At 43.4% G+C, this 23,068-nt stretch overlaps 1 protein-coding gene across 1 annotated transcript in view; it reads right to left on the reverse strand.

Moving 5' to 3' along the window:
- ACAD10 (acyl-CoA dehydrogenase family member 10) overlaps nt 1-23,012 on the reverse strand; it is a 52,615-nt gene extending 29,603 nt beyond the window's left edge. The window contains 8 exon segments of the mRNA XM_028480560.2: nt 209-277; nt 5,260-5,401; nt 6,910-7,069; nt 7,780-7,938; nt 12,101-12,295; nt 13,929-14,077; nt 18,188-18,387; nt 22,920-23,012. Coding sequence (XP_028336361.1) covers nt 209-277; nt 5,260-5,401; nt 6,910-7,069; nt 7,780-7,938; nt 12,101-12,295; nt 13,929-14,077; nt 18,188-18,374 — 1,061 coding nt within the window. The 5' untranslated portion in view covers nt 18,375-18,387; nt 22,920-23,012.
- Nucleotides 23,013-23,068: the final 56 nt, after the last annotated feature.

Below are 23,068 nucleotides of genomic sequence, written 5' to 3' on the forward strand. Positions count from 1 at the left end.
GCGCGTCCGGAGCCTGTGCTCCGCAATGGGAGAGGCCACAACAGTGAGAGGCCCGCGTAAAAAAAAAAAAAAAAAAAAAAAAAAAAAATCTCTTTTCTCCCCAAATTTTACTTGCCTTTATGCTAGCAAACTGGAATGTGAGTCAGTATAAGGATTTTTCTCTTCTGTAGCTTGAATACACAATAGAAAAAAGAAATCTGAACATTACCTTGAATCCTCACAGAGGTCAAGAACTTTGGGGACAGGGACTCCAGCATTCGCAAGGGCTTTCATTATCCTGCCAGAACAAAGACGAATGAGAGACACTGCTGAATGAGATGACTGGATTTTCTTGAAATTATTTTTTGATTTAAAAATTTTACATGCAGAAATTAAAATGGAATGCTAAAATTTAAAAATTTCAATTGACCCAAGAAGGCTAAAAGGCAAGGAGAACAAAAGACAAATGGGACAAAGATCAAACACCAAAATTATAGTCCTGAGTCAAACATACTGATAATTACACTAAATTTAATAGAGTAAACATTCCAATTAAAAGACAAAAGTTGTCCTACTGGGTTCAAAAGCAAGACTTAATATACTGTCTATAAGGGACATGCTTTAAATATAAAAACATAGAAATAAATAAATAAATAAATAAAACAAAATATGAAAGGATGGAAAGGGAAATTCCATGCGATTGGTAAGTGTAAGAAAGCTGGTATAGCTATATCAATTTTAGAAAAAGAGACCTTAAGGCAAAGAGGACTACCAGAGATAAAACGGGACATTTCAAAACAACACAAGAGTTAATTCACCAGGAAGATATTACAATTATAAATGTGTATGTGCCTTAAACAACAAGGTCCTACTGTATAGCACAGGGAACTATATTCAATATCCTGTGATAAACCATTATGGAAAAGAATATGAAAAAGAATATATATATAAAAAAATACAGCATAAAAAAGAATATATATGTATAACTGAGTCACTTTGCTGTATAGCAGAAATTAAACACAACATTAAATCAACTATACTTCAATTACAAAAGTAAATAAATAAGAAATGTGTATGTGCCTAATAAAAGAGCTTCAGAAATACCTAAAGTAAAAATTATCAGAATGAAAGATAGAAACGGACAAACTCACAATCATAGCTGAGACTGTAAAATGCCTTTATCAGTAACTGACTTTATCAAAACTACACTAACTAGAAAAAGTCAGTAAGACACAGATCTGAACAACACTACCAGCCAACTTGACCTCATGGACATTTCTATAACACTCACACAGACACTGCAGGATACACATTCTTTTAGAGTGCACACAGTATATTCACCAAGATATATCACGTACTGGTCCATAAAATAAGTCCTAATAAATTTCCAAGTATAAAATCTTTCTTTTAAAATAAAGAAATTTATTTATTTATTTATTATTTTTGGCTGCATTGGGTCTTCGTTGCTGCGTGTGGCTTTCTCTAATTGCGGCGAGCGGGGGCTACACTTAGTCACGGTGCGCGGGCTTCTCATTGCGGTGGTTTCTCTTGTTGCAGAGCTTGGGCTCTGGGTGCATGGGCTCAGTAGCTGTGGCTCACGGGCTCTAGGAGCGCAGGCTCAGTTGTGGTGCATGGGCTTAGCTGCCCCGTGGCATGTGGGATCTTCCTGGACCAGGGCTTGAACCCGTGTCTCCTACATTAGGCAGGTGGATTCTTAACCACTGTGCCACCAGGGAAGCCCCAAGTATCAAAATCTTACAGAGTATTTCTAAGACCTCAATAGAATTAAACAAGAAATTGTTACTATGTGATAGCTAAAAAAAGCCCAAATATTTGGAAGTTAAATAACACACTTCCATATAAGCCATGGGTCAAAGAAGAAATCACAGGGACATTAGATAATATTTCAAACTGTAATAATAATAATAAAAACACATGTCAAAATCTGTGGGATGCATATGTGCTTACAAAGTAATTTATAACTTTGAAAGCTCATATTAGAAAAGAAGGAAGATGTTAAATCAGTGGCCTAAGGTTACACCTAAGAAGGTAAAAATACACCCACAGTAAGAAGATGGAAAGAAATAAAGCTCAGAGCAGAACTAAATGAAATAGAAAATAAACAATGGAAAAATTAACAAAACTAAACATGTGTTCTTTTAAATTATCAACACAATGATAAATCCCTAGGTAGACTGATGAAAGAAAGAGAAAATACTATCAATCAACAGCAGGAATGGTAAAGATGGGAAATCACTACAGATCCTACATACATTAAAAGGACAGTAAGGCAGGACTTCCCTGGTGATGCAGTGATTAAGAATCTGCCTGCCAATGCAGGGGACACGGGTTCAAGCCCTGGTCCGGGAAGATCCCACATGCCGTGGAGCAACTAAGCCCGTGCGCCACAACTACTGAGCCTCTGCTCTAGAGCCCGCGAGCCACAACTACTGAGCCTGTGTGCCACAACTACTGAAGCCTGCGCACCCAGAGCCCATGCTCCGCAACAAGAGGAGCCACCGCAATAAGAAGCATGCGCACCGCAATGAAGAGTAGCCCCCGCTCGCCGCAACTAGAGAAAGCCCGCGCGCAACAACGAAGACCCAACACAGCCAAAAATAAATTAAAAACAAAAAACAAAAAACAGTAAGGGAATATTTTGAACAATAAATTCAACTGTTAACATGAAATGGACATATATAACTTTGTATATTGTATAATATAATTTTGTATTTTTAAATAAATGTACAAATTCCTTGCAAATTACAATTTACCAAAACTAAGGCAAGATGAAATAAAATACCTGAATAACCCAATATTTATTATATCAAACCCATAATCAAAAAACTTTTCCTAAAAAACCTCCAGGCCTGATGGGTTTACTGATAAATTCTATGAAATATTAAGGAAGGAATTTTTTTAAATAGAAAAATAATTAGTCGGTCTTATCACCAATAACTGGCTCCTGCTTTTGGCTGCCTGCTGTCCTTTCCCCTTTTCATGTTCTGAGAGTAATACCTAGACATTCCTTTGGGAAACAGCTCTCCGCCACTGTAGGTTCACATGGTTTGGGTGAGAGTGACTCAATCCTGATTCCAGGCTTGAGCACAAGACCCAGATTTGGCCAATCTGAATAATGGATCCTCCTGACCACAGAGATTGGCTCAGGAACAAAGCTGTGACCCATATTGGGCCGACGAGTCAATCTCAGGAGATATGCTGGAACGTTCACTGTGGTTATCAAGGAGAGAAGTGTTGAGAGATGGAGAGGGAGAATGAATGGGTCCTGGTGACACTATTTGGGCCCCTGGATCCAGCCATACCTGAAAGATTTAGATAATGAAGGCAATACATTTTACCACTTCTCCTCCTTTCTTTTTTTTGAATACTTAAGTCAGGCTAGGTGGGTTTCTGTCACTTACAATTTGTACTAACAAACTACCCAAACATGACCAGGGTAAACATTTTGGTGTGTTCCTTTCCAATATTTTTGTTTCAATGTACAAGTCTTTACAAAAAACATAGTTAAGACACATATAGTTTGTATCTGTTTTTGCTACATTAAAATTTTATTTTCGGGGGAGTTCCCTGGTGGTCCAGTGGTTAGGACTCGGCACTTTCACTGCCATGGCCTGGGTTCAGTCCCTGGTTGGAGAACTAAGATCCCCCAAGGCACAATGGGTGGCCAAAAAGGAAAAAAAATTTATTATACACATTTTAATTTTATTATAGGCATCCTTTTATTGGCTGCAATAATAGCATAATCATTAAGACTGGGGTATGGAATCCTACCAGCCCTGGGTGTGAAGCCAGACTCCATCACTCACATACTAGATGTGTGTCACTAGGCATGCTGCTTAACTTCTTTAAGCTTCACTGTCCTCATCTATAAAATGGAGATCCTAACAGGACCATATCAGGGAGTTGTGAGAATGGTTTGAATTAACGGCATATTCAAAGCATTTATTTAGTGCCTGACACATAGTAAACACTCAGTAAATGTTAGCTATTACTATTATTGTTATTGTTCCAACAAGCAGAAATACCAAGGTTTGCATAATCATTACTCATTTATTGTACCTGTAGGTTTCCAATTTTTTTATTATAAACTACACTGCAGTGAGCAGCATATTAATGCATAAAGCTTTCCTCCCTATTTAGAACTATTTTTTAAAGAGAGATCCCCTATTGGAATTATTAGGTATAAAAGTATGACTATCCTGAGGTTTTTATAAATTACGTTATACTGTTTTCCCAAACAGTTTTCCAAATTTGATTTGGCATTTTACAAGCAGATACCATACACATTTCATCTTCAAATGCACATTTTATTCCTTTACTAAAATGGAAATTCTGTGCATTCTTGGATTTTTGGATGTCCTTCTAACACTCCCGAATTCCTCAGTACGCTAGGAAGTTGGTGAGAGCTCACAATGCACAGAGACACTGGGAGTTTTACATTTCAGGGTTTCTCTTCTACAAGCGCACACTCACTATCACATGGGCACATTTATGAATGCTCACAAATAGCTACAGGTTTTTTCCTGTAGGCTTCATAAATGAACCCTGAAGGCTTCATAAATGTCAGTCATCAGTCCCTGTAACACTTAGAGAAGTCAGATTCAAGGAACCAAAAAGTCGGAGGAGAGACAGTAAATGGTGAGAAAGAAGAGGCCAGGAGCCGAAATCACATTTTCCTTACTACTCTCTGCAACTTTCCTTCTGCAGAACATGCTAGGCTGGAAGGAAGGAGGAGGGAGAGGAAGAGAAAGCCTTCCAGGAGAGGAAGCCCCACTCTGGAGTCCAGTCATCGCATTGTGACTCACCGTCCAAGAGTCTGGAGCTAGTGTTTGTCAACCTACTATGTTTAAATCGTCCTATTCACAAAGCAAAAGATTTTATTTTGGATGGGTTGTAATACATGTATTGTTTTAAACATTTTATTACGAAAAATATCAAACATACATAAAAGTAGAGGGATTCATATAAGGAACCCCAGGTTTCAATAACTATCAACTCACGGCCATGCCTCCTTGGGCTATGGCCCCACTTAACAGAGGCTCAAAAAAAGTCTAGTCTCCTAGAGGTTTAGGTAGAGAAAAGAGAAAACAAGCTCCTGAATAAAATGAGGTGACATGTTCTTATCAGAAAGAATTTTGGAGAGCCATACTTGTAATTTTAAATGTCTCAAGGCACTTTATGGAGTGCTGATTGGCCAGCTGGGGGGCTGGGCTGCGGAGGCTGGGGACGGCAAGCACGCCCCCAGCTCTGAGAATTTACCTGAACTCCCTCTCGAGTGCATGCGTGGATGGGAGCGGTGTCCCTGGCGGTTTCTTCCTCAGAAGCAGCTGATGCTTAGCCAGCCTGATGTAGTAGGTGGGATTGGACTGCCCGTGATCAAACTGAAGGAGTTCCAATGGGCCTGCAAGTTTGAAAGCAAGGAAAACTCAAACCAGCTCTGGAGGACAAATGTGGACAGACATTCTTTCTTTCTAACGAGTACTGCATATGGATGCAGAGCACCCTGATTTGGAATGCACTGTAAGGAAAGCAGCTCCTCCCGGGGTACCAGACATGACTGCGTCCCAGGCATACCCCCCACCTCCAGCTCGAGTCCAGAATATCACACTATGGTGTGGCAAAGGCCACTGGATTTACACCGTGACAATTTTCACTTTGTGCACGTGTCCAACTTTGTCCTTCTTGCCAACTCCTGCTCCGTAAAGAAAAGTTTTTTAGTTCTGTTTGTAAAACACAAGCAGAGTCATGGAAACCCATCTTGCTAAATGGAATGCTTTAAGCCGAGGATGAAAAGCGCCCTCACTTGAAAAGTGTGCCCTTCACTCCATACTCGGCCATACCACCCCTGACAATGACGTGACAGCTGAAAGGAGCTATGCAGAGGCCTGCAGCTCGAGCCGAAGCTGCTTTCAGGAGATGCGATTTCCCACCCCAGCAGGCTAAACTCTGAGGCTCCCTTGCAGAAACAGCCCAATTAACCCTAGTCTTCACAATGAGATGAACTCTACACACAGATTCGCAGGAAATGGGAGTTTGGCTGACTTAGCTGGTCTCATCAGAAGGGGTCCCTCAGCTTTGTAGAGGCTCTAAGGACAATCCCATCACTGGAAAAAATCCTCATGCGAAGCTGCATACAAAGAGTACTTTCAAATGGTACAGATGAACCGGTTTGCAGGGCAGAAATAGAGACACAGATGTAGAGAACAAACGTATGGACACCAAGGGGGGAAAGCGGTGGGGGTGGGGGTGTGATGAGTTGGGAGATTGGGATGGACATGTATCCACTGATGTGTATAAAATGGATGACTAATAAGAACCTGCTGTATAAAAAAATAAATAAAATTAAATTTAAAAAAAAGTACTTTCAAGGATCAAACTTTATCAGCAGGTAGAAATTTCTTCAAAAGTTCATGCAACTATACTTCAATAAAATAAATTTTAAAAGAAAAAGGTCATGAGGCTCCTGTTTTTCTGAGGGTGGAATGTGAAGAAGGAGCTAGAAGTTCCTTTGAAGAGATAGAGACAGCTTGTCACATTTTAAATTTGTGCAACTTTTAAGTCACCTTCACAAAACAGGCTGTCATCTCAAAAATATTAGAAACACTCAAACACCCCTGGGCACATACTGCAAGTTCCTCTCCTCCGGGACAGCCCTTTGCAGGCGATTACTGCCACACCACACTTTCACATGGAACAAGGGCCAAGTACACTTTGGGGATCCATAAAAAAGGAAGTCAGTGCTTTTTCCCAAGCAAAACAGAGCAGCGCTCGGGTCCACTGGGCTCACTGAGCCCACTGGCTATTTTCTTCACCACATGGCGTCTTTGTCTCCAGCATATTCCACTAAGGACTGAAAGTGAGAACCAGACTGAAAGCCTAGCTTTTACCAAAATGCAGAAGCTTAACCACCTGTGGCTTGGGTCCCCAGTAAGTCTTTGAGGTGCTTCTCCAAGGAGTCCTTGGGAATTTCCATCGTCCTTCTCACAGGGCGAGTGTTTGGAACAGCCATTCTCAACGGAAAACCCAAAAGAGTTTCCAGTTCCTTCACTGCAATCTCTGGATCACGAACCTGGTTTCACAGAGAATATTGAACATGGACGCCCAGTCAACCCTGCCCCCACCTCCTGCCTGTTCTCTAAGAGGGTACTTTCTTAGAGGGAAATATAGAAGAAGTCAGTTCTCTGAGCAAGGACTTTGCAGCCAGGAGAGTCAGCTCATGAGAAAGCCTCAGAATGAGTTTCCTCCTCCCATTTAATTCCTAACCACATTAAACTTTCTTATCTGCTGGGAAGAGTGCCAGTTAAGAGTGAATGATACTCCCTCTTGCCAGGAGGGCAGAATATTGTGCTGTAGTGTCCACTCTGTCCCTAAGGGCCCGTCAGCTAATAATGAAAACCCAAACACAGAAAGCTGGACAGAGACCCCCGCCGCCAACGTGGCTTCTCCTGCTTCAAAGCATTGGGGTGGCCCGTGTGTCTGGTAGGTGCTGGGTCCCCACCCAGAACAGCATCACCAGGCCAGCAGAACTGTCACCCGAAATGTCTTAAGCCTGCCATTCACCTCCCTGTGTTAACTCTTTTCTCATTCTGCCTTCTTACTTCCTATTGAAAATACAAGTGGCTAGTCACCTAGATTTCATAATTAATAAAACATAAAAATATGGCAGCATGGGTAAAAACCACTAGAGGCAACTGCAACTAAGAGTGTAAGAGGACTGCACAGAAATGCTTACACTAGTACCTGGGGCACAACAGGGGTTCAAAACACAGTGACCTTCACCTTAATGGTATGAATACCAAGGCTGGCAGCTGCCTTTAGATTCGGTCCAAGATCATCCAGAAAGATGGACTCAGAAGGCTGCCGGCCTAGCCGCTCCAAGCACAGCTTGTACATCCTGGCGTCTGGCTTGCAGACACCTTCCAGGCAGGATTCCACAACCTGAGGGAGGGACAGGAAGGAGAGATGAATGTCCCTAAAAGTGGTGTGCCCACGCACACCCAGTATATTTTCTGAAAAGCAGGGCAGGAGGAAGGCAGTGGAGGTTTGTTATAACAAGTAACTTAAGAGTGTCATGATATAAAATGATGTTGCTTTTTTAAGAGGAGTGATTTGGAAATACTGGGTTACAACCTGAGGGAAGACTCAGCAAACCAAAGTTCTGCTTCAGACACAGTGAGTGACCTTGTGCAAACAGCGAAGGCACCACGGGCCTCAGGTTCATCTTCAGGAAACTGGGGACACTAACAGCCATCTTACCTATCTTAACGGTAGCTGGGAAACTTAGTGAACTTCAATGTGTTCCGAAATGACATAGCAGTTTGCTAATGTTAGGTATTGTGAATGCACAGAACAGAAGAAAAGCTGCACGTTTCAGTTTTAGGGAAAGTATTTCACCATTTTCTCAGAAAGAAGGCACTGTTTACTGTTATAAAAGAAACATGACTTTAATGTCCATATTTCAGAAGTTAAAAAACAAACAGCTGTACTCAACCTAGACAGATAAATCCCACAGGAGGGCTAACACCAAAGAGATCGTCAGTGGCAAAGACATGGTTCCCTTTCATGCAAAGAGCCTCCTGTATCCTGACAGCCTTGCTTCAAACTGTATCTGATCCAGAACTGGTGGGGGTGCTGCTGAGGGTTCAGGAGAACCCTGAAACAGCTGTCTCAGTGTCAGGCTACCTCTGATCCAGCAACCCCAAGTCCTCTGACACTGTCTCCATGGCTCAATCTCCTGTGAGCAGGCCTGAAACGTCCATAGAGGCCTGTAACCAATACCCTCTGGTCTGCCCAAAGAGCAGAATTAACTCCCTCAATCACTCCTGAATTGACCCTCGCTCTCCAAGACCAAGGACAAACCTGAGGGCCCCTCCCTCTCCTCCAAACTCCCATTGTTCAAGTTTAGAGAAGAACTGCCTTTTCAGACAAATAAATGTTCTGAATAAGTTACTGACTCTTCCTGGTCGCCTAAGGACCTGAATGAGCTAAAAGAAGACCAAGAAGCTCCTTCTAAAGAAACTGTCAACAGTGGGTAGCAGAGAAGCCAGGTGTTTCAGACACCAATAAAGGCAGAGGAGGGGGGAGCAAACCCTGGGGATCAGGGCCAAGTCTGACAAGCAGACACCTCCTCTCATAGGTGAGAACATCAGCAGAAGTGAAAAAATTCCTGAGATTTAAATTGGATAAGATCCCTGGACTTCTTGTGTTCTATTTTGCCAGATGAAAAATTTCTGGGGTTGTGTTTCACAACGATGGGAATATACCTAAAATTACTGTCCTGTATAAATAAAAATGGCTAGGATGGTAAATCTTTTTTTTTTCATTGTACTACATTAGCATTTTTTATTTACTTTTTTAAAAAAATAAATTTATTTATTTATTTATTTTGGGCTGTGTTGGGTCTTCGTTGCTGCACATGGGCGTCCTCTAGTTGCGGCGAGCAGGGGCTACTCTTCGTTGCGGTGCACGGGCTTCTCATTGCAGTGGCTTCTCTTGGTGTGGAGCACGGGCTCTCGGTGCGCAGGCTTCAGTAGTTGTGGCGCGCAGGCTCAGTAGTTGTGGCACACGGGCTTAGTTACTCCGTGGCATGTGGGATCTTCCTGGACCAGAACTCAAACCTGTGTCCCCCGCACTGGCAGGCAGATTCTTAACCACTGCGCCACCAGGGAAGCCCCTAGGATGGTAAATCTTATATCGTGTGTTCTTTACAAAAGAAAAAAAATAATGTAAAAGTTTTTACTTAAAAACCAAAGTAGATGGGGACTCCCTGGTGGTCCAGTGGTTAAGAATCCACCTCTCAATGCAGAGGACATGGGTTTGATCCCTGGTCGGGGAACTAAGATCCCACATGCCACGGGGCAACTAAGCCTGTGCACCACAACTAGAGAGCCTGCATGTGGCAGCTACTGAGCCCGTGCTCTCTGGAGTCCACGTGCCACAACTAGAGAGAAGCCCGCGTGCCACAACTAAGACCCAATGCAGCCAAAAACAAAAACAAAAACAAGACATTACCCATTTTTTACACCTGGACACAAGCAAAATTTCAGACATAAAGCATCCATACTAAAAACCAAAACCAAAACCAAAGTAGATGAACAAAATTTAAAAGCCACATACACCTCAGAAGAAACAGATTTCTGTGACATTGAAAAGTTCAGGAGCAGCCTCCAGTGATGACGGGGATCACAGGGATGGTTCCATTAGCTTTACTTCTACCAAAATAATTTTTTTCCTTATAGCTTTAGAGAACAAAAATGTAGGGCTTCCCTGGTGGCGCAGTGGTTGCGCGTCCGCCTGCCGATGCAGGGGAACCGGGTTCGCGCCCCGGTCTGGGAGGATCCCGCATCCCGCATGCCGCGGAGCGGCTGGGCCCGTGAGCCATGGCCGCTGAGCCTGCGCGTTCGGAGCCTGTGCTCCGCAACGGGAGAGGCCGCAGCAGAGGAAAAAAAAAAAAAAAAAATGTAAACCCTTGCTCTTGAGGAAACAGATTTTCAAAACTCCAGGTCTCCTGCAGACTTAGAATATGAAGATGGATCTGAAAAGTACACGCCAGAGAGCCTGTGAAGCCTGAATAAACAAGTCCATTGTTTTAAAGAAGCTCATAAGTCCTTACATAGTTGAAGGGCCCAATATGAGCCTGGCCAACTGATTTTGTCCAGATGAAGATATATCCCCATAGCCACACTGGAGGGAAGGAATCTCCGAAAATAATTACAATGTATTGAATACTTACCTATCTGCCAGGCACTCTGTAAAGTGCTTTGCCTGCATTATACTCTGGGATCCACACAGCTACCCTAAACAAAGATAATTCCTACTCCTGAACTACAGGTGAGGAAACCGAGGTTCAGAGAATCAAAGCTACTGCTTATAGCAAGCTGCAAGACAGGATTCAAATCTGGCTGAGGTCCCTGAGCACCAGAGGGGAGGATGCTTGGAGGACAGCTGTGCTGTGGACAAGCGGGGAAACCGACAATTAAAGTGGGCAAGGAGCCAGGCAGCTGTGCAGAGGGAAGAGAACTCTACCTCTGACTGGCTTTGTACAGGAGGAGTGAGGAGATGGGAGGTGAAAAGAGCATTAGGTTGGGTCGTCAATTTCCCATATCTGTGCTCTGAATTTTCTGCCTGTCAATCCAACTAGATTTTACGTTCTGAAATAGCACTATCCAATAGGACTTTCTACAATGATGGAAATGCTATACTGTCCTGTCCGACATAGTAGCCACTAGCCACATGTAGCGACTGACAACCTGAAATATGGCAAATGCATATTCCAGAGGGCAGAGCTTGTGTCTGTCACAATGAACACAGTATGCCCTCATGCCTAGCCAGTGCCCGGCACACAGTCACTGCTTAATGAGAATGTGTTTTCCAACCGAATGAAGTTTAAGCAAGTCAATAATTCAGTAATTCATATCTGTCCCAGGATAACGATATACCTTCTCTTAGGGAAATGGGGAGTCTTTCACAGAAGTAACCTCCTGGCACAGAAGACCATCTCCTGACTCAGAATCTTCTCAGGTACTTTCATAGTCTAGCCCTTCATGTGCTGCCCCATATGGTAGCCACTAGCCATATGTGATTATTTACATTTAAGTTGAAATGAAATAGAATTCCTCAGGGTCACTAGCCACATTTCAAGTGTTTAATAGCCATATGTGACTAGCAGCAACCATACTGGACATTTCCTTTACTGCAGTAGGTTTGTTTGCACAGCACTGGTCTAAGGATTAATGCCACAGAAATAGAGGGCAACGGGGTTGGTCTTTGAAGAGAAAAGGTCAAAGGGCCCGTTAAGAGGTGAGGGCTGACGAAAGTGCATGTGTTATCTGATGACTAAGTTTCAACTCCAGAATGAAAGGGAGTCTCTAAAGCTGAGGTTTCAATCAGTTATCAAAGCCCATAAATGACTGACCTTGCTAAGAGCTCAGTGATGTTTTACAAGTCTTGTTTCCCACCTGTTATGTTTAATCCCAACCGAGTCAAGTGTGTGAATAAAAAACCCATTCACTCAAGACCTACTGAGAGACAGCATTAACGCTGCATCCTGAAGCAAGGACACAGACTTGATTCGGATTATTCTGGATCACTGTGAGCTTACCACATCAAACTGTTTCCGGTCCAGGGGCAAAAAGCTCTTCCCATTGGGAAGATAAAAATTATTGCTCAAGACTGCAGTCTGAAGGCCTTTAGCCCGAATCTGAGTTATGGCCTCAGTCATCACTGGGAACTGCCTTGCCACTCGCTCACTGGTCAGCAGAGAGAAAAAGGAGTCCAGGGGCACGGAGGTCTTTGCCTAAGAATGGGGGAGGGGAGAGGAGAACCAGCCATCATTAAGAGTAAGAACCGCTTGTCACCAACACAGAAAAACACATATTCCTGGCTTCCTACCACTACCTGGTGTAGGACCTCGGGCCTTTGGCTTGCTGCCAAAAGGAATTCCCTCCCTCAGCCCTGTGCAGAACTTTGTATATAAGGCTGTAAAAAGTGGCTTAGAATTAGAGATACAGTGGTTAGGGAATGGAGCTATTTATATCAGTATTCCAGTTAAATGAGTTCTTTATTTCACTCACTCACTGTCAATTTTAAAAAGATTCAGAAGACCCTAAGAGGTACATTAAACTCTATAAGTGTATTAAGCAGATGTAATTTAATTTTTAATGATCCAGAGACATTTGATGATTCTGCATTGCCTCAACTTCACCATTATGAACTGAATGTCAGTTTCTGATGAGTTTTTGTGTTTTTAAATTCAATTTCTGTGGGTTTTGAAAACTCTTATTTTATCATGTTTCAAAATCTGCAAGGCCGTTGGGCTTCCCTGGTGGCGCAGTGGTTGAGAGTCCGCCTGACGATGCAGGGGACACGGGTTCGTGCCCCGGTCTGGGAGGATCCCACATGCCGCAGAGCGGCTGGGCCCGTGAGCCATGGCCGCTGGGCCTGCGCGTCCCGAGCCTGTGCTCCGCAACGGGAGAGGCCACAGCAGTGAGAGGCCCGCGTACCGCAAAAAAAAAAAAAAAAATCTGCAAGGCCAAGTCTGCTATTCTGATACACACGCACATTTTACAACAGCTTTATTGAAATACAATTCACATAACACCCAATTGACCCATTTAAACTGTAAAATTCAACACTTTTTAATATATTCACAAAGTTGTGCAACTATCAACACAATCCGTTTTAGAACATTTTTGTCACCCTGAGAAGAAATCCCATACCCATTAGCAGTCATTACCCATTCCCCCCCCCGGGACACCCCAGTACTCCCAGTCCTAGAAAATAACAACTCTATTTCCTGTTTCTATAGATTTACCTGTTCTAGACGTTTCAAATAAGTGGAATCATACAATATGTGGTCTTTTGGGTTGGTTTCTTTCTGTCACTTAGCAGAATGTTTTCTATACATATATTTAAATATTTATTCATTTATTTAAAATTAAGATAAAAACACATAACATCAAATTTACCATTTTAACCACTTTGGGTGACGTTAAGTACATTCACTGTTATGTAACCAAAACCACCATCTATCCACAGAACTTTATGATATCTTAAATTATATTTTAGCAGGGTTATTGTGAAGGTACATGAGTTAATACAAATAAAGAGCTTAGAACAATGCAGAGCCTTTCCAGAGAAAGGCTCAATGTTATTACTGTATTAAACAAGCTTTCTGATCAAAGCCATTATACAACTCCAGCTTCAGATGAACAGTAACTGATGGAGAGGCTTAGTATGTAATATTTTTACTTTTTCATTCGTGTAGTTAAAATTGAGTACCTGGGGATGGAAGAAATAGCTTAAAATCTTATAACAGGTTATTAGGTTTTCCCTTCTTTATTTTTAGTTTAACCAACTTAATGGATAAGTGTTGCATCCACTATTCTAGGCAAAAAGAATATGGAAATTCAAATATGTTTATCACTCACAATTTCAGAGCAAAGTCTCCCAAATTCTTGTAGGAAATCCTCTGTTGTTATCTCTGCTCTCATAAATTTCATCCAGGGCCCATTTTCGCCACCTGAGATCAAGGCCTTCAATATAGTTCCGGAAGGGATATGATTCTGTACCTCCCATTCTACCGGAAGTAAAACATATGGTAAGTGAAACAGTAATATATGGACAAACAGCTGGGGTTTGGGGAGCAGGGGAAGGACCATACAAGTTCCTGTGGCATCACTGTGGTGCCAAGTGGGCTCTATTGGGAATTCAGAGAAATTCAGGCAATGGAAAATCTCAGCTTGGACCTCCAAGGGAACAGCAATAATAATCTGTGTAACTGAGGGGACACTGGTGCCAAGCGTCAGGTCCGTACCACCACCTTGAGATGACTCTGGACACTGCAGTACGAATTTTCTTCCCTGGTCTCTCATTGGCTGGTTCATATATATTAGGTCACTCAGACAGTCCTGGCACATGGTAAGGAAGTGCATTAGGGAATAAAGCAGATTCTGACAGCACTCCAAAACGAGCCCTTCATTTTGTAAACCATAGTAATCCTTCAGAGCAGCATAGCTGGCACAGTGAAACATTCACCTGGGGGTGCTGTCTTTGAGAAATAAAGAACAAAACTCTGTCCATAAAGAGCTAAGGCAGTGGATGGATTATTATGGTGTATACTGGGAACACTAGGACAGGGGTTACTTTTTCTTGTACAAGGGTGTTTTCTCTTTGTATAATATACCTGCTATGGGGCAAAAATATATACAGCATTCATAATTATATCTAAGATATATCAATAATATACATTAGCACATATCTTTTGTTTAATGTAGTACCTGTGCATTGAAAATATTTCAGACAATATAGAAAGGTATAAAAAAGAAAGTTAAATGACAAAGCAATCCCATTCTTCAGAAATCACCAATGTGACCAATTCAGTATGTCTTTTGAGAATAACAGGACTTTAAAAACTCAATCCAAATAATAATACATCTTTAATTTTAGAACTAAAGTTAGAGCATTTTTTAGGATCTTAGAGCTGGCAAGCATGCAAGGAAAGGGGCACTCTCATATGCTGTTGATGGGGTTGTAAACAAATACAACCTCTATGGAGTGCAACATTTTAAATACACATTTACATTTGATGTAGTAATTCTGCTTCCAGGAATTTCTCCCACAGATATATTTATAAAAGTAAGCAAAGATTATGTACACGGCTGTTGTGCAGAACTGCTCACAATAAAAACTAGAAACTTACATGCACGTTACTAAAGGGCTTGTTAAATCAACCATGGTACATCCACATGATGGAATACCTCATAGACGTTAAAATGTATAAACTAGGCCAAGGGTTGGCAAATTATGGCCTGGGGGCCAAATCTGTCTCCCATCTGTTTTTGTAAATAAAGTTTTATTGGAACAATAAAAAACAACAACCAAACCTACTTGTTTACTATTGTCTATGGCTGTTGCTGGCTCCAATAGTAAAGACATACAGAGACTGTATGGCTCGTGAAGCCCATCTAGTGCCCTTGACAGAAGAAGTTTGCTAATCCCTTAACTAGACCTATGCCTACTGATGTGGAAAATTTGGCAAGATATTCTACTGAGTCAGAAAAAAGGAAAGGTACATAACAGTGTGTACAGTATGACCCAATCTGTGCAGACACAGTTTACACACACACACACACACACACACACACACACTCATGTATATATATGCAATTTTTGGAAGGATAAACAAACTTTTCACAGTGATAACCAATGAAGCCTAGGAATGACCAGGGAGGGGTGGAGGTGACAGTAAGAAATTTGTCTTTGTATTCTTTTTTTTTTAGGTGCACTTTTATTTATTTATTTATTTTTTATTGGGGTATAGTTGTTTTACAATGTTGTGTTAGTTTCTACTATACAGCAAAGTGAAGGAGAGTTCCCTGTGCTATACAGCATATCTCTGTATTTTTAAAAATATCCTTTCAGCACCAACTATTTAATAAATGAGGTTGGCATAACTGAGTTTCCGTATAGAAAAAATTTGATTAAATCCCTGTTTCTCACCATCACAAAAATGAATTCCCAACAGACTACATACCCAAATCAGGAAAAAAAAACCCTCTAAAAGTTAGAAAACAATATGCAACATCTTTATGAACGTGAAGAAAAAAAAAGATTTCCTTAGCCTAGTCTCATAACATGCAAGCCATAAAGAAAAACACAGATGATTTTGATGACATCAAAAATGAAAATCTTGGTATGGCAAAAACATTATAAATATAAAATAAAAACACAAGTCAATAATAACAACAACCACAAGACTTACTAAGTGCTCCAAAGATTCCAGGCACTGCTAAATAACATACCATTTAAAAGTATGATTTGAAAAGGCAGAGGAGGCAGGGAAGGGTAGCTTTGATCAGAGAGAACAGAACTTGCAAAGGCACAGGAGTATAAATACCTTTGACAAGTTTAAAGAGCATCAAGGAGTCCAAGGTAGCTGAAATGTGGGCGTACATAGGAAATGGTGTGACAAAAGGACATGAGAGTTGGTTGTGAGAGGCCCTGGAACCAGGTAAAGCTTCCGGTTTTAATCTAAGTGAAAAAATGCAGGCCCTCAAGGATTTGAAGCAGGAGAGGGAAGGGATAAGATGTGTGTTTCAGAAGGGCAGTTCCAGGCACTGTGTGCAAGGTGGTGCAAAACCCAGAAGGCCAGAGGTGGAGTTAGGAGTTAGGGGGCTGATGTGCCAGTGCAGGCGGGAGAATTTAGGCATCTAACTTGTGTAGAGGCAGTGGCAGTGGGAAGGAGTGACTAGGTTCTCAAGATATTCTGGAGAAGGCTGAGAAAATTCCTGCTAAGTAATCTTTATGTTCTCTGTAAAAGGAGACTTGGCTGTCTGCCAAGTATGAAGGTTTGGTCTGGGGAAGTATGATGGCTCCGGGGGTGGGGGGGGCCGGTTTGGAACAGCCCTGTAGTGAATGCAAGAGGAATATGAGTGGAGGAATAGAGAGGCTGAGGGCTCAACTGCAGCTGGAGCTAAAAAAAAAAAAAAACAAAAAAAAAAAACTCACCTAACCAGTTAGCAGAGCTGGGTGATTTTTTTTTTTTTTTGTGGTCTGCGGGCCTCCCCCTGCCGTGGCCTCTCCCGTTGCGGAGCACAGGCTCTGGACGCGCAGGCTCAGCGGCCATGGCTCACGGGCCCAGCCGCTCCGCGGCATGCGGGTTCCTCCCAGACCGGGGCGCGAACCCGGTTCCCCTGCATCGGCAGGCGGACGCGCAACCACTGCGCCACCAGGGAAGCCCAGAGCTGGGTAATTTTGCAACCAGGGGCACAGAAAACCTGAAGTTGGGTTGATTTAGCATAGAAAACTGCCCAATCAGGAACCACAGTAAGTCAAAAGAACAGGGACAGCTGTTTGGTCCTTCTTCCTTCCCGCTGGCTAGAGTGGGAATGTGATGGCAGAAAGTGAGGCAGCCAAGCCTGAGCCATGCGATGCAAGTGGAAATGAAGTGCACTCACAGCACAGCAACACAATGAAAAGAGCCCAGGGTGCTGACATCACAGAGCAACACACTGGCCCAGACCACACACCTGGACTTCCACGTGCAAGAGAAATTAACTTCAGTCTTGGTTCAGTCACTGTTTTGTTAGGTTTTCTAACACTTCAAGCCAAACAAATCACACTTAAGTCAGTTGAACTGAGTAGGTAAAAAGGTAATACCAGGAGGGGCTGAAAAAGGAAGGATCTGAGCCTAGAGGTTTGATCTTGTAGTAGCAAAAGCAGGTTTAGAAGGGAGGTTGGTGGAAAAGGAAAGGCTATGATAAAAGCGGGGAGGGTGGGGCAGAGAGGATTTCAGGATTCAGAAGTAGTTCTCAGGGAAAGGTAGTTAAATTCCACCAGTAACATTAACAACAATAACACTAGCAGATCATCAGTTTATTGAGAATTTCAGATGAGCCAAGCACTCACCCTGCTAATCAAGTGCTCTCCATGAATAATCTCATTTAACACTCCTCCAACCCCAAGAGGTAGGTACTATCATTAGCCGTAATTTAATGATGAGGAAACTAAGACTCAGAGCAGTTAAATAATTTGCCCAAGATACTCAGCCACTAACTGTTGCTTGGAATTTGATTCAAGAGCAAGTATAGTACCCACTGGGACACACTGCCATCTCCCCTCACCACACTCCTTTCCCCCACCCCTACCCACCGCAGTCTCCAAAGGTGAAGTAGAGTGAAGAGCTCACCTGCAGCCACTCTCCCTGGAGAAGGAATGAGAACTCCGCCCATGTCAAAAATCACTGCTCTGTAGGTGCCGCCTCCAGAATGTGTCCATCGCCAGGCTCCCTGGTGCCTGCCCTGGCCATGTTTCACGAAGACCGCCCTCCAAGCCCGCTGGAGCTGTGCAGACTGCAAAAGCCGCCTTAGGCACATGTTGGGGCCAAGGCTGCGGAGAAGGCACAGGACACAGTTTGCCGTCACTGCCTCCAAGCAGACCTCCACCCTGGTGCTCAGGGTGGCACCTGCACACCTCCTCTAACCTCCAACCAGTGCTTCAGACACCACCAGAGCGGAACGCAGTATCTCCGCCCTCCCTGACCACTCCTTGCCTACGTTCCTTGGCTCAGGAAAGGGCTCCACCGTTCTCCCAGCCGCCCAAGCTGGAAAACTGGATTCACCCCGACTTCCCTCAGTCCTCCAGCCAGACGCCTCCACTCCGGGTGCTGTGCGCGGCCCATCCTTCCTCCCGAAGCTCTCCATCTACCTCTCTCCACTCTCACTGCGTGATCTCAACCACGGACCTTTGCAATGGCCTCCTAACTGGTCCCCCGCCTCTTCTCAAACCTCATTCTTTCTTCACTCTTCAACCAGTTATCATTCAAGGTTGCAAAGTTGATCATATCCTAACCCCATTTAAAACCTCCAATGGCTCCCCACTGGCCTCAAGATAAACTCTCAGTTCCTTAACCTGCCTGAAAAGGCCCTCTGAGTTCTGCCTCTCCCCTTTCGGCCGCAGCTCTCCCTCATATTTCACCTTAACCTGGGTGATCGGGACACTCAGGTCCACGGCAGCTTCCTCAAACACGTGATGCTCTCCTCCTGCTGCCAGGCCTTCGGGTGTGGTGTTTCCTTGGCCTGAATGCTCCCTTCCATCTGTTACGTGGCTAATTGCAAATTGTCCTTTAGGCTGTAGTTGACCTGTCACTTCCTTCATGAAACCTCTTCTGGCTACCAGAAGAGACCAATGAGCAGGATGCCCTGTACCCACCTCCTCCTAGCACTCGCGATGCCACCACACCATCACCCCTCCTACAGAGCAGGGCGATGTCCTTCTGATTGTTCTCCATTGCCTCTTTTCTACACTTACTTTCAAAAAGTTCAGGGAAAAAAAACAAAATACACGTAACAGGTACACATGTATAGAGATATATAAACATGTATAGACATAAATCAAATGCGGCAAAATGGTAATAATTAATCAATCTTGGTGAAGGGTACACGATGAAGGGTACATGAGAGATCACTGTACTATTCTTCAACTTTTCTGTAAGTCTGAAATAAAAACCTGGGAAAAAACCAAAATAATTAAACCAAATTCTATCTGCAGTCAGTTCCACTTGAAAATCTTGAAGCTTCTCATGCGATGTCTATGGTTAAAAAGCTTACTAAGAAGCAAGTTAGAGCAAAACAGGTTGATAAGACAGCCTGCCTATTCATGGGAGTCACTTCAGTGCCACCATAAGGACTAAATAAACTATGTAAGATTCTAAAGAAAGAATTCTTTTTTAAAAAATATGTATTTATTTATTTGGCTGCGCTGCATGCGGGATCTTCATTGCGAAGTGCACAATTTTTAGCGCCGGCATGCGGGATCTAGTTCCCTGACCAGGGATCCAACACGGCCCCCTGTATTGGGAGCGCAGAGTCTTAACCACTGGACCACCAGGGAAGTCCCTAAAGAAAGGAAAGAAAGGATTCTTTTTTTTTTTTAGAAGTATTCATGATGCCATTCTTTATTAAGGTATCAAATAACTGTATCTGGCCAGACAGCCACCTAAAGAAAGGATTCTTAAGAAGCAAATGTTCAAGATGATATAATGTGCTTCTTATGTAATTGGAAATTTGCTGGATTGGGGCATGAATGCTGAAATGAAAAATGTAAAGACTGATTTGCATTTTGGGTTTTACCTACGTTCCTACACCATCGCCAAAGTTAGTGGTGGAAGGAGAAATTTATTTATAGGCTCCTAAAAGTGTCAACACATTCTCTGTGAGGGCTTAACAGAGATGAAAACTGTCTCTGGACCTAAAGGGCTGACTTTCATCCTCATTGAGGACACTGGCCTCCTCATAATCCTGCTAATGGATAAGTGGGCAACGCTCCCACGACTACGTTGCTTCTTCCTTCCAACTAGAGATGATAGTTCTGTTGTGGCCACTTCCCAATGCTCTCTTTGGAGCAGGTTAGCGCTGTGATTTCTCATACCTCCTGGTACCCCCGTGGTACATGCCCACTGACTGGAATGTCTTCACCTGTTTATCTGCTGGTAAATTTACACTCTTTTTTACATCACAGCCTCAGCTTTTCCTCCTCTAGAGAGGTTAGTCTTTCTTTTTCCTGGAAGACTCTGAAACTACTTTTTTTTTTTCACTCTCATTGCTTCTTCTCCATACCTTCACTAGGGCACTTACCCCATCACACAGTTCCTGTTTTCAACTCTCTCTGCTTCTCTACTTATCAGCTCCTTAAGGAAAGACCTATCTTACTTCATCTTTGTATATATCCATCCCCTAGGACCTAGCATGGTGTCTAGACACATAGCACATGCTCAGTAGAAACATGAGTTGGAAGGATGAATAAACTGGATGAATCAGAAAATAGGGGATAACCTTCCTTGGTGGCACAGTGGTTAAGAATCCGCCTGCCAATGCAGGGGACATGGGTTCAGCCCTGGTCCGGGAAGACCCCACATGGCGCAGAGCAACTAAGCCTGTGTGCCGCAACTACTTAGCCTGCACTCTAGAGCCCGAGAGCCACAACTACTGAGCCCACGTACCACAACTACTGAAGCCCACGTGCCTAGAGCCCGTGCTCCGCAAGAAGAGAAGCCACTGCAATGAGAAGCCCGCGCCCCGCAAAGAAGAGTAGCCCTTGCTCGCCACAACTAGAGAAAGCCTGTGCGCAGCAACGAAGACCCAACGCAGCCAAAAATAAATAAATAAAATTTAAATATTAAAAAAAAAGAAAATAGGGGAACACAGCGGGCAGGCATAGTGGTTGGCAGCCACAAAGAAGTGTAACAAGCCCAATTTGCCCATCTCGAGAATAATTCTAGTTCTCTGGAACTGGCATTTTCCTCCTCCACCGTAAAGAATATGTCTTCTCTCTGTCTCTCAGAATGAGATCAGTATGATGATGCAGATTTGCTATCTAAATCATGCTTTCATAAATATGCACACATAGTGTATGTTTCCACATATTAAAGAGATAGTTTAGTAGAGATTGAGTGTTGGCTCTGGAATCAGATTGCCTGGGTTCAAAGTCTAGCTCTGCCACTTGCTAAGTGTGAGGTCCTGAGCAAGTGGCTCTCTCTGAGCCGCAGGTTCCTCTTCCGTTAAAATGGGAACAATTATACTACCTGTCTCATGAAGTTGCTGTTACAATTACGTAAGATAAAGTATGTAAAGCACTCTAGTGCCTGGCACACCATTAAATGTTATCTACTACTGTAATATACTATTTAAAAGTTCACATAAGGGACTTCCCTGGAGGTCCAGTGGTTAAGACTCCACACTTCCACTGCAGGGGGCACGGGTTTGATCCCTGGTTGGGGAACTATGATCCCACATGCCAAGTGGCGTGGCCAAAAAAATTTTTTAATAATTTTTAAAAAACTTCATGAGGTCTCATATATTATACGCATATAGCAGGTGCAAATGGCATATGCAGTTTCAAAAAAATCAGACGGTCAGTGGGGGCAATTTTGGCTCCAAGGGGACGTTTGAGAATGTCTGGAGACATTTTTGGTAGTCACCACTTGGGACATGCTACTGGTACCTAGTGGGTCAGGGCAGGGTTGTTGCTAAATATCCTATAAAGCACAGGACATACACACACCCCAAAGAATTATTGAGTCCAATAATGTTAATAGTGCAGAGGTTGAGAAACACTGATATAAACAGTGTATACTGAAACTAATTCATAGGGTGCAGTCACAAGCTATAAATAGCATTTGGTCACATTATATGCACATACAGTCCACACACCTACACATGTCCACGACGTGCTGTGACACACCTTACATGTAATGGTAGCATATACCTAGAACAGCGTTCTGTCACATATGTGCCATGTATGTATTGACTGTGGCTCTCCATGTCTACATGCTAAAGGCAGTCTGAGGTACTGGAAAGAATGCTGACTCTCAGAAAAACTGATGTAAATAGAGCCACAGGCTCTACTCATTTCATCATCACAGCTGTATAGGGATATTATCCCAATTTTACGCAAAATCTAACTCAAGGTCACAAAACAGGTGAACAGGGTCTACTCAATAATAACAGGAACTGCGTGTTCATCTCATTCACCCTCAGTACACATCTGTGAAGAGATGGGGCAGGGAGTGGGACCCAGATGTGTCTCCAGCTTTGGGCTTTTAACCAGCCCACCGCCATACCTTAACAGAATCAGAAACCCTGCAATCGAGTCCCGACTCCCGATGGGTCCTCAGAGAAGCGTATTCAACTCTCTGAGCCTCAGCGCACCTGTCTGTAAAGCGTGGCTGACACAAAGCAACCCTGCCTACAGCTAGAGCGAGAGATCAAACAGGACAAAAAGAGGCCAGAGCTCTCTGCAGGGCGCGGGTTCCGCGGACAATTCGGAGACCTCGCGGAGCCAAAGACCCCTCGCCGTCAGATGAGCTGGGATGAGGGCGAGGTCTCTCAGATAGGCTAACTCGGGTCTGGGCGCACACCCACCGATTCGCCTACTGGGGGCACAGCTTCCGGTATCCCAGTGACGTGCCACCTCCACGAACTCTTCGAGATCCCGTCCCGAGGAGCGCAGGCTCACCTCCCCGCAGACACGCCAGTCACGTGCCTGTCCCTGCACCCAATCAGAGGGCGCG

The sequence above is a fragment of the Physeter macrocephalus genome, chromosome 19, assembly GCF_002837175.3.
Source record: "Physeter macrocephalus isolate SW-GA chromosome 19, ASM283717v5, whole genome shotgun sequence".
Classification (NCBI taxonomy): domain Eukaryota; kingdom Metazoa; phylum Chordata; class Mammalia; order Artiodactyla; family Physeteridae; genus Physeter; species Physeter macrocephalus.